This window comes from Nicotiana tabacum, chromosome 20, assembly GCF_000715075.1.
Source record: "Nicotiana tabacum cultivar K326 chromosome 20, ASM71507v2, whole genome shotgun sequence".
Lineage (NCBI taxonomy): Eukaryota > Viridiplantae > Streptophyta > Magnoliopsida > Solanales > Solanaceae > Nicotiana > Nicotiana tabacum.
In genome coordinates, this window is record NC_134099.1 from 155,711,526 (window position 1) to 155,727,476 (window position 15,951).

Genomic DNA, 15,951 nt, shown 5'->3' on the forward strand with positions numbered 1-15,951 from the left:
AACTCAAGTTACTTGTTATATTAAAAGCACGAAGGCCCTTAGCGAAATGTCGTTCGCCTTTTTTACCCTTTGAAATTTGATTTCACATTAGATGAAATAATTATTTAATATTTCCTAATATTTGAGAATAAAAGTTGAATTATTTTTCCTATATTTAGGAATAGATAATCAATTACTTCCCTTATATTTAGGATTTCTTCCATCATTTTTAGGTTTTGAAGTCCTTTTTTTCCTCGTAGTTTAACCTATTTACGCATTCCTTTTTGTCAACATTCGCCCACTTACAATCTATATATCATTAAATTTGCGTCATGATCTTTCAAAAATTATATAGCATGAACATGAACTCATGAAGACGTCATATTTGTGAACTTTAAATCACAATCTATGAATGCTCGTCTTCTTTCTTTTTCTGGTAGGAGAAAGAAATTACTTTTTCCAGTTATTTGTTTGTTCCCGTTTTCGATATAGTTCTTTTATCTTATATGCCACTTCTTAAAAATATAGAGTTATAATGTACTTTTGGTGACTACGCCATATTAATTTATTTGATGTATTATGTTTATATTATAATTTTATATTACAAAAACATATACTATAGATATGCAGGTAACGTTTGAAATATTTTTTATGTTTAAATAAAGTATAAGTAAATTAATAAAGTGAATTTTTGATAGACAATTGAAAATTAAAAGGATGTCAGTTATGATTTTTTTTTTACGATATCTCATGTATGATTATTAGTTTAAACTGACATTTTTACAAATTTTATATAGGTTATTCGGATCATTTGCATTCCCTAACAGGAAATTGGTCCGACATACTAATACATATCAATAAAGTAAAATAAAAAATTCATACAAAATATTTTTAGAAAACAAAAATGTAAAGCTTTTTTTGTAAATTATTTTTCATAATTTTTTTTATAATATAAAAATTAAAATATTATTTTAATTAAATAATACTTACTTTTAATCCAAGTTTAAATGAGAACTGATTATACAGACATAACAAAACTAAAAACTATATTCATGAGATTTGGTTGAAAGAACAAATTGTAATTCTAATTTTAATATAAATTTCATATTTGTACTCCTTCTATGATATTATTAACATAGTCCTTTCAGAACCCGTCAATTGCAAGTAATTCAATTTTAATTATTGATTCTTCCTCCGTGAAAGGACACCATTTGGATGCATCCAAATAAATACATTAATATATAATTGGGCAGAGAAAAGAAAGCTTTCTCCAAGACGAAGAAATAGTGATTTCTTCTTTTCTAATCTGTTGAAAATAATTTTTATATTATTTTTTATTGATAAAAGAAATTGAAAATTTTGCATTTTCTTTGCGAGAAAAATAAAAGAAGATATCTTTTGCGAGTTAGTTGATCCTCTTTGTATCTTCTAAAATAGGTACAAATCCCTATCTATGATTAGTATTTATCATTTTAAGGAGCATATAATTGTCTGTTAATTTTTAATTTAAAATATAAATACAACTTTGAATATTATTTCTAAGTGCAAACTATATTAAAAGCATAAAGTCCCATAGCGAAATGTTTTTAGCCTTTTTACCTTTTAAAAATATAGTTTGCACTTAGAAAAATAGTAATTTAATTATTATTTTAATTAAAGTCAACTAAATTTTACATATTAAATCTTTTTTATATGAACTATATTGAAAGTCCTCATATTTAGAAATTTAAAATTATTAAAATTTTACCTTATCAAAATCTTGCATTTAACTATATATAAATGATAAAAAAAATAAAGGGAATAATGAAAAAGATCAAAGAAAGAGGAAGTATGAGGTTTTGAATAATAACATAGGTGTTAAAGTCTTTTTATAAACTTTGTACGCTCGGATTTATATGAAACAATTATCAGTTATTCCAAAAAGATAATTTATGAGATATCTTAACATTTTTAATATTAAATTTAGATGAATATAAGTAGGTTTCTTGACGACAATTATGGCTTTGCATTTGATTTATAATTTATTTATTGTATATAATGATTGAGATATACAAAGTATTTTTATTTGTTTTTTCTTTCTGGGAACATGTCATTCATGGATGACTTTTTCTACCTAATTGATTTTTTATTATTTGAAAAAAAAAATCCTATTGAAAAGAATATAACTACAGTTAAATATTTAAAATTTGGCATTAGCTAATACTATTGAATTACTCATATCACTTGAATACTGATACTGCAAAACCAAATACAGAATTCTAATTTCAGTCATTGAAATAATTTTTAAGTTGAATTATTGACTGATAATTAAGTATTTATGTTGGACAATTGTTTCATTATAGAGTTAATTATACACAATCACCATTCATCATTTTCAGGAACTTATATTTTTATTTGATAACTCAAAGATAAATTTTAAATAAGTTTTTACTCATTAAGATAGGGTACACGCGCAAAGCGCGTACTCTATCTATCTATATATCTATATTATATTAAAAGCACGAAGGCCCTTAGCGAAATGTCGTTCGCCTTTCTTACCCTTTAAAAATAAAGCTTATAATAGATAAAAACGGTCATTTAGTTAATCATCTAATATTTAAGACTTTAAAATCAATTAAAATTTTAATTATTAAATCTTTTCGTATTAGGACTTTAAAATCTATGAAGATTTTTTGCTTTATATAAATTCTTTCTTTATTTAAATTGTATAACATAACTATAATACCTACATATTACCCGATCTTTTCTCAATAAGTTCTTTCTTTATTTAAATTGTATAACATAACTATAATACCAACATATTACCCGATCTTTTCTCTTTTCATGATATTAAGGGTAACTAATATATACAACTCCACATTATCTAGGGAAAAATGCTATTTTTAGAGGTTCTTAGTTAAATGTTTCTCTCCGGTGCCAACCAAAGAATTTTCATTCGTCATATCTTTTTACTTTATAGGCAGCTGGCCTTTGTAGCATCGATAATATTTTACTTCTAAACTTTTGAATCCCAAAACATTAAAATTTAAAATAGTTCATCAATTTGTTAACAATATTGAGAAGGACAATAAGATATCTATAACAATATCAATTCAACATAAATTTTCAAGTAAAACTATTATCTATCTGTACTATATTAAAAGCACGAATGTCCTTAGCGAAATGTCATTTGCCTATTTTGACCTTTAAAAATAGATTTCACACAAGACAAAATTGTCATTTTTTTTTAATTTTTAGGACTTTAAAATCAACTAAGTTTTGTTTAATAAACTCTTCTTTATTTAAACTATGTAAGAAGTCATAATGTTTAAAACTCTAAAATCGATCCAAAATTTACCACTTCAATTCGAATAAATACATAAAAAAGAGCACTAACATTATGCAATTTACCTTTCATATATAAATCATATTGAATAATGGAATAGTCATTAAGTAATACTTAATGCTTGTATGATCAAATAAGGAAGCAAATATAAATATGATAGCAATATATATCATATAGTAGTTCAAAAATAAAGAAACACTGGCATAATAATAAGAATAATGAACATAATCCAAAGGAATCAAATTAACAATAAAATTCTGACTATTTAACACAGCTAAATATGAAATAGAATATTCACTTTTATATGTTTGTTTTCCTATTTATAATTCAAGAACCCTAAGACACAGGCATCGATTTTTTATTCTTTAAATAGACTCTTAGTTGATAAAATAATTATTACAGTTAAATATTAAAAAAAATTGAATCATAAGAAAAAATTATTTCCTTTAATAGTAATAATAAATAATTAAATCTTTAAAATACCATATTAGAAAAAGAATCTAATTCTATTAATTTCAGTATTAAGACTCAAATTTGGTAAAAGTGCTAGATAAGGATAAAAAAAAAGTGGAAAACAAAACGTATTCTAAATAAGTTTTTATTAATTATATATATATTTTTTATTACAAAATTTTAGCTTAACATTAGTTATTTTTGTACTTTATATTGTCATTTATCAATTGTTTTCATGAGTCATAGGACCAACCTCTTCTTTCCCAAATCTCTAAAAGATAAAAAGATTTTTTCAATTTATGTTTTTGAAATCTATAAAAAAAAATAAGAATAAAATATAGCTAACCATGTTTGTGTCCTCTCGACTAAACTTGAGAATAGTTTTCTGAAAATGTTTTCAAAGAAATTCTAAAATCTCTAAGTTATTTGTTTTTGCTGAATCTAAAAAGGGAGCATAATAGCTTGTGAAATTGAATATATTGGATGATGACTGAGAACTTTTATGGGCTATAATTTCTTTTATTTATTGAGTTAGCTATATAATATAGACTTTCATCAATTTCAGGAATTTATACTTTTTTATAACATAAACACATTTTTAATATAATTTTTATACAATATGTTTTTAGGAAAAATTCTCATTGAGATAGGATGCACGCGCAACGCGCGTACTCTAAAAACTAGTACTATATTAAAAGCACGAAGGCCCTTAGTGAAATGTCGTTCGCCTATTTTGTCCTTTAAAAATAAATTTTACAAGGGACAAAATTGTAATTTAGTTATTTTTCCTAATATTTAGGACTTTAAAATCAAGTATAATTTTAGTAATTAAATCCTTCCTTATTCCCTAATATTTAGGAGTTCTAAATCAACTAAAATTTTAAATTTATGTTAAATATCTTTTTCCTAATAAGAACCAAAAATATTTTAAAAAAATACTTACATAGAAGGTAAGTTTCTTTTTCCTACAACTGACGATAAATGTTTTGTAATTTTTGTCTTCTTACCTATTTTTCCTCTTTATTTTCTTTCAAAAGAAACTATTGATATTCTTAAAATTTTAATCAATAAGTATGCATTTAAAAACGTAGTCATTAATATATCTATTTTATTGGTTAAAATGATGAAATTTCAGTTAAAACTCCTACAAATTTATCTAAAGAAGAATAAATATACAGCTAAAATAAATAATCATTGTATTTAAATTTTTTTAAGTAAAAATACATAGTTTGAACTTCATTACCATTTTGTTTACAATTTTTTGTTAGACTAAAAATAATGGAGCTCTAAGCAAGTATATTTTCATAATTTTTTTATAAAAAATACATAGTTAAAATAAATAGTCATTGTATCTAAAGAAAATTTTTTTAAAAAAGTATACAATTGCAACTCTATTATTTTGGCGATATCTTTTTTATCAGCCAAGAAAAATAATGGAGCTCTAGCCATTCTTCCTTTTACTGAAAAAAAAAATATACAATTGAAATAAACAGTCATTTGCATATAAGAAAAAATAACAAGAAATACACCAATAGTACTCTATTATTTTTATAAAAAAGAAAATTGATTTGGCTAAAATAGTGTAGTTCTAGTATTATATTAAAATTATATTTGAGTTATAACATAAAACTTTACATAATTCTAAGAATTTATATGATATATTTAATATTAAAAATTTATATATAGCTCAAATAAGTAAGGATTTAATACAAAAAAAATTGACTAATTAAAAACTTTAAAATATTAGAAAAAACTTTGATGATTTTGGGAAATTGATGATATCGAGTATACAATTACTAAGTCGCGTGCTATTTATAGTTCCATTTATTGTTCTAATGAAGTTCAAAATTAAATAGTGATGATTTTGGACTTCCATTTTAGTGTCTTACGTTATGGAGTTATATTATTCTTATTTATTTTGGAATTAATCAATAGAATATACTTGATTTACATAAATTAAACTATAAGGATGTAATAATAATATCTTTGTCTCCTTTAATGTTGGATACTATATCGTTTGAACTTGATGTGCCATAGTTAAGTGTGCTTTTATTAATGAATTATTTGTATGATTCAATATTGAATTAAAAAATATAATAATAGCAGGTAACGGAAAAATTTATTAGAATATGGATATTTTTTGGTACATAAATGTTATAGAATAAGTGCTTCTTTTTAAGGTTAAAAGGTCGTTCAACTTTATATAAGAGTTTGATCGATCAATTTCACGTAAATTTAAAAAGATCATGCTTTCAATATATCTTTTGAAAATATTATTATTTGTGTGGCCTATTATTAAATCCAAAAATTATGGATATTTGTTGCTTCATATGCTTTTATCACAATTTCTCAAGATTTATCAACTAACACCAATAATTTAATATAATAAAAACTACATTTAATCATTTGTTGGAATAAATGGAGAAAGAAAAAACTTAATTTTGTATTTAGGTGAATTGCCACCCGATTTGGTATGATGGTTGGAAGCATACTTTTTCGTAGGCTTTAAGATTTTTTCCATTCATATAGACGTTGAACTTTCTTTTTGGGAATAAAAGTGGCAAATTTTATTAATGATCTCAAATTTCTAAATATTAGCAGTTCATTTATTAAAGGAGATTTAGTGTATTTGGTATCGTTTTAAATAAGGAATGATTTAATAACCAAAATTTTAGTTAATTTTAAAGTATTAAAAATTAGAAAAAAAATAATTTACTGTTCTATCCAATATGAAATATACTTTTTAAGGGTAAAAAAAGCGAACGATATTTCGCTAAAGGCCTTTGTGCTTTTAATATAGTATAGATATAGATATAGATATAGATTATATACAGGTGCAACCAATGCCCAAATGAGTAGATTTTATTTGTGATAAAATTTCACATATGAAAAGATTTTCGTCTAAAACTAAAGGTCCACGATTATTGACTCTAGAAGATAACATTTAGAGAATTACAAATCATTCAAATGTGTTGATAGCCTTATGGTCAAAAAAAGACTTTGAATTCAATTACTTCCTTTGTATTCGCTTTTTTCTTTAATGTCCTCTCGAGAGATCACCTTCCTCTCCTTCCCCAATTTCCCTCCTCGGGGTCTCCTTCCACGTTAATGCAAAACTTTTCCCTCGTCGTCCCATCAACGACGGGCGGCGGGCGGAAATTCTTTATTCCATTATCATCAACCACCACCGCCATCACTAGTATTCAAAATGCCTCCCAAAGGGGGAGTTTTGAAACCATTCCAATTATTGGAAGTGAACATCATTTCTGCCCAAGATTTGGAACCCGTGTCCAAAAGAATGAAAACCTACGCGACCGCGTGGGTCCACCCTACCCGAAAACTCACCACCGGGGTTGATACCGAAGGAGGTAACAACCCCACGTGGAACGATAAGTTTGTTTTTCGGGTAGATGAGGAATTTCTTCGGCAGGACACATCTGCCGTTCAGATTGACATTTATTCCGTCCATTGGTTTCGCGATTCGCTCGTCGGCTCCGTTCGTGTCCTCGTCGGAAATCTCATCCCTCCTCCTACTAGGCTGCAGCACCAACACCATATTGGTATGCGTTTTGTTGCACTTCAGGTTTGTTTCTTTCGATTTAATCTCTTTTGGTTTTAGTCTTCTTGTGAATATTGTTTACGTCCACGTAGAAAGTTGCATGCATATATATATTTGATTTTCCTATTTTTTATCTCCTTTATTATAAGTTACAAAATATAATTTTATAGTATGAAATGTAAATTGTCCTCTATTCTTTCATTTTTGCTATTTGGTGTTCCTCCTTTCATAGACGAATTCAGTTGTGGGTTATGACAACCATTGTTTGCCACCGAACCCACAACCCATTTACACTGGGTTCGTAGTTTATGATATGTTAGATTTCTCAAAACATCTAGGATTCTTGCAAATCAATAGCCAATGATTCACAATATTTCATTGACTAAATATATGTGTAATTAATTAGGATCTAAAGGTGGTTTTATTTTTTGGGAATAGATACGTCGTCCATCAGGTCGTCCTCAGGGTATATTAAACATTGGTGTGACATTACTTGGTGGCACTATGAGAAGCATGCCATTGTACAGACAATTGAGTATGTCAGCAGTTGGATATCGCGATTTGATGGAAGAAGATGCACATCTTCCCAACTATAACGAAAAAATAGAAACTCAAAATGACAAGGTCGATAACACCACCAACAACAATGCCACCACGATAAAACCTATACTACGTCGTACAAAGAGTGAACGTAGCGAACGTGTCACGTTCGATAGTGCCTCAATGGCTAACAGTTCATTAGTTGCAGTTCCTCCAAAAAAAAAGGCTGTGGCGGTTGAAAAAGAGAGTTCAATACTTAGCATTTCATTTGAACCTCCAAAGCATATGATGATGAAGAAGAAAGGAAAAGCAAGTTCTGTAATAAGTGGTGCTGAGCTAAGGGAAAAACCAAAAACAAAAGATAAGAAAGGTAAGTCTGGTTCAGTCCTAAGTGATTCAATTGTGAGTAAAGAGTCATCTAGTCTTATAAACAGGCCCAAAGATGATCATAAGCCCAAGCCCAAAGATAATAATAGGCCCAAAGATGAAAAGCCCAAACTCAAACTTATAGAGTTAGAACTTGGGGACAAAGACAAGCCCATAAATGAAAAGAAGACGGGCACTGGAACTGACTCACCAACAACTAAAGCAGTTGATGAAAAATCTGTTACAAAGTCCAAAGGTTTAGGAGTTGGTGATATGCCCAAAGAGAAACAAACTACAGTAATAGGAAAGCCCATGCCAAGCAATGGTGGATATGATTATGGAGGCCCAAAAGGGTTAGGCCCAGGACCAGGGCAAAATGGGAAGTTTGTATTTGGAGGCCCATATAAGGCCCATTCAATGTGGTCTGATTCAGAAGTTGGGCCTTCACCCTCTGAGGTGGCTGCAATTATGGCTGAAAAGAAATATCCATTAGAAGAGGAAAAAAGCTCAGTTTTGGATGGTTGGAGCTTGGACGAGAGCGTCGAAGGACTCAGGTCGAAGCTCGAGAGGTGGCGGACCGAGCTACCGCCACTCTACGACCGCGGGATGGCTTCGAGTAGCTACCACTCGACCGGTCGTCACACGAGAAGGCATACTGATGGTGGAAGTGGTTTGTTTTCTTGCTTTGGTAACTTTTATGGTTATGAATGTCAATGCATTTGTGGTAAGCCCAAAAGGAAAAGTTTGAACCCAAAGTTTCAAAGCCCATCAGTTGGAAGCCGGTCATGGGTGTGAAAGCCCAAGCCCAAGCCCAAATAAGCCTTCAAGGCCCTACTGCAATAAGGGAAAGGAAAATGAAGGAAAACGCATTCAACTTGCAATTGTCTTTTGAAGGAGAACATTATACTACAAGATGCTATTAGGGGATCTATGTTGGTTAGGCCACTTTTCCAAAGAAAATATTAATTATTATTGTTTATAAGATGTTGTATTAATTTTTTTTAATTTTGGTTTCTGAAGATAAACTTATCCAGACTATAAATCATTTATTGTCTTATGCATGGTTGATTGCTAATCTTCTTTTCTTATTGTTTTGCAAAAAATCACTTCGCTCAAACGCTTGTAACTATATGAATTGGGATCTTTACGCAAATAACCGACTGATTTCACTGTTTATTGCTTTCCAGTCGGTATACATGATTATACAATAATTATATACATATTATACATGAATTATATATTTGTATATTAAATACATATGTCTTACATCTATTAGATTTATGTAAACACTGGGCGTGGATTATTTTTTATTAAAATTCTTTGTTGTTTTTTGAAGCAATTAGTAGTTTTTTAAAAGAATTGGTTCTGAATTTAACTATACTAGTTTCTCTTTACGTGTGTTGCACGTGTATGCCCAGTCATATAGTACGCAATTTGTAAAATAAAACCAATATATTGTTGAAACAGAAATTTTGTGTAAATAATTATGGATGAAAAATAAGTACAGATTTAATGAATGATAAACGTGAATTGTCGATTGTTGAGATCAAGATGATTGGATTTCATCAAGATGATTATTATTCTCGTAATATACAGCTACCGGGAAATATGTGTTGGAAATACTATGATATGTCGCACATACCAAAAATATTTACAGTTATTAGGAGTTCCCATTCATCTTTTGAAAGGTGAAAGGTGCATGAATTAATAGAGTTAAATCATTCCTCTAAATATGAAATTGGCCTCCAACTTTATTGTCTAAAAATCTAAAATTTATACGGTAATAAATATTCGAACTCAAATGCAAACAAACAAACAAAAAATAGTGAAAGCACACACCTATTTACATTAGTTCTCTCTTCTGTAAGACAATATCTATTCGCTCCTCAAATTAATTTATTGTATTTCTCCTTCCTATGGCTCTTATGCCACGAGATGTGCAGTACTTATTCCCTTTTAAGCATGTAAATGATTTTTATTCGATAAATTGTTCAATAGATTTTTTTTATTGTTTGATGTGAATGATATAATACTCTCTCCAAAAAGTTAAAATTTAATTTTTCACATGCACCTTCGCAAATATTTCTTCAATTATTTCTCTACAATATCAAGGAACATTGACGCAACTCTATTGATTAATTGTAATTTATCCGTATGTAATTATTTAAAAAATTATACATTTTACAATCTTACATAAACTGTAAGCACGCTACTACTTTTTCAAGAAATTAAGAAGCCAAAATTAGTAAACATATTTGATATTCTATCATACTAAATGGAAAAAAATGTACAATAGATACGCGAAAATACGTTACTTATCAATGAGTGCGATAAATAGCCACAAATCTTTCGGATGAAGTCATAGATTTCCTTCCATATAATAAATGGTAAATGCCTCCTACTTCTCATAAATGCAAGACATAATTGTACGGCTCCATCATCATAGACAAAATTGGAGAACATTGTATGGTTCAAATTTGAACAACCACGATCGTTAATGAGTACGACAAACGGCGAGATCCCTGTAGCTCCACATCCTGCAGGAGACGACCTACAGGCGAACAAGAGACTACGACTTTTGCAGCAGTGCAGGCCCATTAGGGGACATTAGGAATATTCTTTCGAATATTCCCTATGACTTGTCTTTTAGGGTTTAGAAGGGGTTTGTCCCTTATATATAGAGCGTAAAACAACTTTGTAAGCCCTCCGGGCATTTTCCTAACTCAAAACACTTGTTTACATAAATAAATGATGTCATTATTGTTTAAGGGTTGATCTTAACAAGATAAAGAAATCTTATCTTCTGTGTTCTCCTTATCTATCTTTTGTTCTAGAGATTATTATACTTAGCTAAGATTTACCCCTTTATTTCTTTGATTGATTTATTCAAAAAGGTTTCAATATCTTTTGAGTCAAACAATTTGGCGCCGTCTGTGAGGATTTCTATAGCTGAGATCTTTGTTTCGTCTAGATCTTTGAAAGAAATAATCACCTCTCCTTAGCCTCGCAAAGGCCAACAATGGCAGGAAAGGTAGAAGCAAGATTAAAGGCAATAGTAGGTATCACGAACAACCTCCTGAATTCCCTCAATGAAGCCGGTAGGGAAGACAACGAAAACGCAACGCCAAGGATGATGCCTCCGAACCATGATGCCTTTGAATAATGATATGCAAAAGATAAAATGGGGTCCTTAGGCCATATCATGGCGTTCTCGGGCTATGAAAATGGTGCCTCCGAACAATGACGCCTTTGGACAATTTGGCGATCTTTCAGCCTATGAAAATGCAGAAGGTGGCGATCTTTCAGCCGATGCAAGACGTAAATAAAGGGTGGCGGTATTTTAGCCATGCAAGAGAAATAAGATGTCGGTATTTCAGTCATGCAAGAGAAATAGAGTGGCGATATTTCAGTCAATGCAAGAGAAATAAGGTGGCGGTATTTCAGCCATGCAGATGGAGGTAGAGCTTAACCTTGGAAGGCAAAAAGGTAGCCTTATGCAATGCAGGAGATGCAGATGGAGGTAGAGCTTAACCTCGAAAGGCATAAAGGTAGCCTTATGCAATGCAGAAAATGCAGATGGAGACAGAGCTTAACCTCGGAAGGCAGAAATGTAGTCTTATGCAATGCAGAAAATGTAGATGGAGACAGAGCTTAGTCTCGGAAGGCAGAAAGGTAGCCTTATGCAATGCAGAAAATGCAGATGGAGACAGAGCTTAGTCTTGGAAGGCAGAAAGGTAGCCTTATGCAATGCAGAAAATGCAGATGGGGGTAGAGCATAGCCTCGGAAGGCAGAAAGGTAGCCTTATGCAATGCAGAGAAATGCAGATGGAGATAGAGCTTAGTCTCGGAAGGCAGAAAGGTATCCTTATGCAATGCAGAAAATGCAGATGGAGGCAGATCATAGCCTCGGAAGGCAAAAAGGTAGCCTTATGCTATGCAGAAAATGCAGATGGAGACAGATCTTAGTCTCGGAAGGCAGAAAGGTAGCCTTATGCAATGCAGAAAATGCAGATGGAGACAGAGCTTAGTCTTGGAAGGCAGAAAGGTAGCCTTATGCAATGCAAAAAATGCAGATGAAGGTAGTGCATAGCCTCGGAAGGCAGAAAGGTAGCCTTATGCAATACAGAGAAATGCAGATGGAGATAGAGCTTAGTCTCGGAAGGCAGAAAGGTATCCTTATGCAATGCAGAAAATGCAGATGGAGGCAGATCATAGCCTCGGAAGGCAGAAAGGTAGCCTTATGCAATGTAGATGGAGGTAGAGCTTAACCTCGGAAGGCAGAAAGGTAGCCTTATGCAATGCGGAAAATAAAAGGCGAATAGTAATGAAATTTCTTAGCTGATAGATGATAGCTGATAGCTGATTGCTATATTGTGGCTGCTGTGGATGTCGTGTACGGATAGCAACTGTAAACAGGTGATGATTCCGAGAGTTGTATTCCCGGGAAGTATGAGTGTATAGATATATCTGATGATTTTATGACTTGAGTGCTTGCATCCAAAGAAAAATCGTGTTGTTTATCTCTCTACCTCATCTTCATTACATTATGACGAGTAGTCTTAACAATCAAACAGTCGAACCCACCAATTATAGAATTCCAAGAAAGCATGAATTTCGGACTATATTCTTGAAATAACATTTCTGAACTAATCACAAACAAAAAAACAAAAGGAACTTAATTAAACATAAATAAGAAAGTTGCACGATTTGTTCATTTGATTCTTCATCTCATTGATAATATTGAAAGGCTTGACTGCGAAGAGAAGTAAGCAGTGACACTAACTTTAATATAGTAACTAATCTGAAAGACACCCCTTCAAATAAAATTAAAATAACACCCCTTCAAACAAATTTGATAGTTTTATTTATTCATTTTTAATAAATATACAAATTAAGAAAGTAGAACCCGTTTTTATTATCACATTCTCTTTGATTTATCACTTTGATGTGAAAAATGCATCCTCCTCTTATCGATGAGTATTCCCATCCCATTTAACTTCAAAAAATTATTCACTCATCTTTTGTCAAAAGTTTACTGGAACAATTGACAAAATGAGGTTATATCATTGGTCATTGTTACTATTTATTTCAAAGCATGCACCGGAAGCCGTGTATTTAAAATATAAAGGCAGACAAAGTTACAATTGGATTTTTAATCGCTTTCATATAATGTTTTTTAGATTAGTTTAAATAGTTACTAATTAGGAAACTTAGATTAATTAGAAGGACATTTTGTAATTTAACTTTTAAATCAAGGGCTTCCTTTTTTTAATATAACTAGTCTCTCTCCATGTGCTATTTTATATTACTTTTTTAAAAAGACTAAAAATAGTTAATGCATACATATTCAAAAAAAATATTTTATTAAATTATAAATTACAAATCTTAATGTAACCTTAAGACCTTTTATGAAAAAACTCAAAAGACATATTCTTTGATCAACTTTTTCTCTGTTCTTCTAGTAATCATGCTTTCAATTATACTTGGGTATATTTCCTTTTTTGAATTCGACTGCTCCAAACTAATTTGGTCTTAACTCAAAGCGATCGACCAGAAATGAGGATTAGGCTTCTCTTCTGATTCTTCAAACAGTAATTTTATGTCACCGCTCTATCCACGAAAGATAACTCATACTCAACATATGAGCCGAATTAACTGGAGAAAGAAGAATTAGAAACCAATGTTATTATGCCTGTATTTGTAAATAATGATTCTGGAAATTAGAATGTTAGCTTATTAACGTAAATATAAATGAAACACAAATTAATTCGAGCCCACTGAATTTACAGTGTTTCCTTAAGGAATTTAATCCCCTCCTAGTACCCAAGGTTATGGATTATTTCCTCCCAGGATAGAACGAATTACACATTGGTGTAGCGTACTTCAAACCCCAATGTTTCAGCGAACACAAAGTTCGGCAGCAAATCACACTTACGGATGCTTTGTTTGTAGTTTAAAATAATGCAGAACAAGAGAGGAAAACTCAGAAGTCGAATGGAAATTCTGAGAGGAAGGAATGCAAATTATAGCCAACGTTGAGTTTTCGGTGAAGAGAAGATCAATAGCTCCATCTATTTATAGTGCAGTTAGCTGCTAAACACGGACCCGCTCACTTTATCTTTGCACGAAAACTCTTCGTGTTTCCGAACAAAGAGGGGCAGCTGTGAGCACGTGATTTTTGTTTTACGCGACAATCACTCCAAAAGAAACAAAATAATAGCAATTGGTCTTGCTGTACATTTTCTGGATTTTTACGTGGCATTTTTGCTAGTTATTTGTGATCTTGCCCGTGGTTATTTTATTCAAACAAAAATAAAAAATATATATATATGTCATGTGAACCGTAATCCGTTTATTAAAAGAAAAAAAAAAATATATGTTTATATGTCGTGTGAACCGTAATCCGTTTATTAAAAGAAAAAATAAAATGTGTGCATCTTTCATTGTATTTTGTCATTAAGTATTTAGTATAATTAAATGTTAATTGTGTGATAATTGTTGTTCAATGTTTTATATGGTATTATTGGGCAAATTAATTTAAGAAATTAAAAAAAAAAAGGAGAAGGATTTTCGGACCAGGCCAGTCCAAGTTAAAACAAAACAGGCCCAAAACTGAACCAAATCAAGCCCAAAACCTGTGTTTTTCCCGGTCCAAACCAGCTGACCTTAGGGGCATCCAAACGACGTAGTTTCGATATTGATTGATCTGGGCCGTCAAACCAAATTGATCCAACGGCCGATATCACTCACACTTACCCGTTTGTTTGGACCAGACCCGTTCAACCCCGGACCGACCCCAACCCTTTGCACTTGAAACGACACCGTTTCCCACTAGCTGAAGGATCCTGGCCCTTCATCTTGTCTCATCCGACGGCCGAGATCCATTCACCCACTAACTATATAAGCCTATAATCATACCCCACGCCCCATCCAAACACCCCCCTACCTTCCATCGTCCTCACCACAGACCCCTTGGAACCCTAGCCGCCCCCTTTCCCTTCACCATTAATCCCGGCGGCATGGACGCCGGTCACCTCCACCTTAACACCCTGGGACCACCTTGACACCCTGAACATAGATCTGCAAACCACTGATCTCGAACCTTCCCCTATCGTCTCGAATCTTCATTTGAAGATTCGAGCATAACCTCGACTGACACCGATGTACCCCAGCTTCGCACCAGACAGTCCCCGAACCTCCTCGTGACCAAACCATGCTTGGTTTGGTCCGAATCTAACCATGGAAACCCAAATCCCAAATCTACCATCTATGAACCCCAGAAACCCCAAGCCTGGTCTGTGTCCGTTTGAGCTAAAGTGATTAGGGTCTAATGGACCTTAATCGAAGTGTTCTCAGCTGAGAACACTTCGATTAAAGTCCGTTCAACCCTAAGAAGGGTCTGTTCAAACACGAGCTGATTTTTCTGATTTTTTCTTTCAAAGATTTTAAGGTAAGTTCGTTTGCTTTTCTTTATTTCATTTCGTGTGTTTGTTAAAGGTCTGTTCATATGACCAAACATCTTGTTTAATTTGTGTTTTGAATTTTACCAACTGTTTTTGCTCACCTTGCCTGGACCTCTGTATTTGGTCAAATGTTTCCTCATTCACCGATAATGTGTGTGTATGTAAACTGCCTAATCGATTGAATTGAAATTGTTTGAGTAGTCAATCCCCAAGTTAATCTCTGTTTTGACATTGCAATCTGAACCCCTTTGTTAGTACTGTTAGAT

At 31.6% G+C, this 15,951-nt stretch overlaps 1 protein-coding gene across 1 annotated transcript; it reads left to right on the forward strand.

Moving 5' to 3' along the window:
• Positions 1-6,792: 6,792 nt before the first annotated feature.
• On the forward strand, positions 6,793-9,283 carry LOC107790435 (uncharacterized). The gene is made up of 2 exons (XM_016612365.2): positions 6,793-7,340; positions 7,755-9,283. Exons 1-2 carry the CDS (start codon positions 6,966-6,968, stop codon positions 9,015-9,017), a joined length of 1,638 nt encoding a protein of 545 aa, XP_016467851.1. The 5' UTR covers positions 6,793-6,965; the 3' UTR covers positions 9,018-9,283.
• Positions 9,284-15,951: the final 6,668 nt, after the last annotated feature.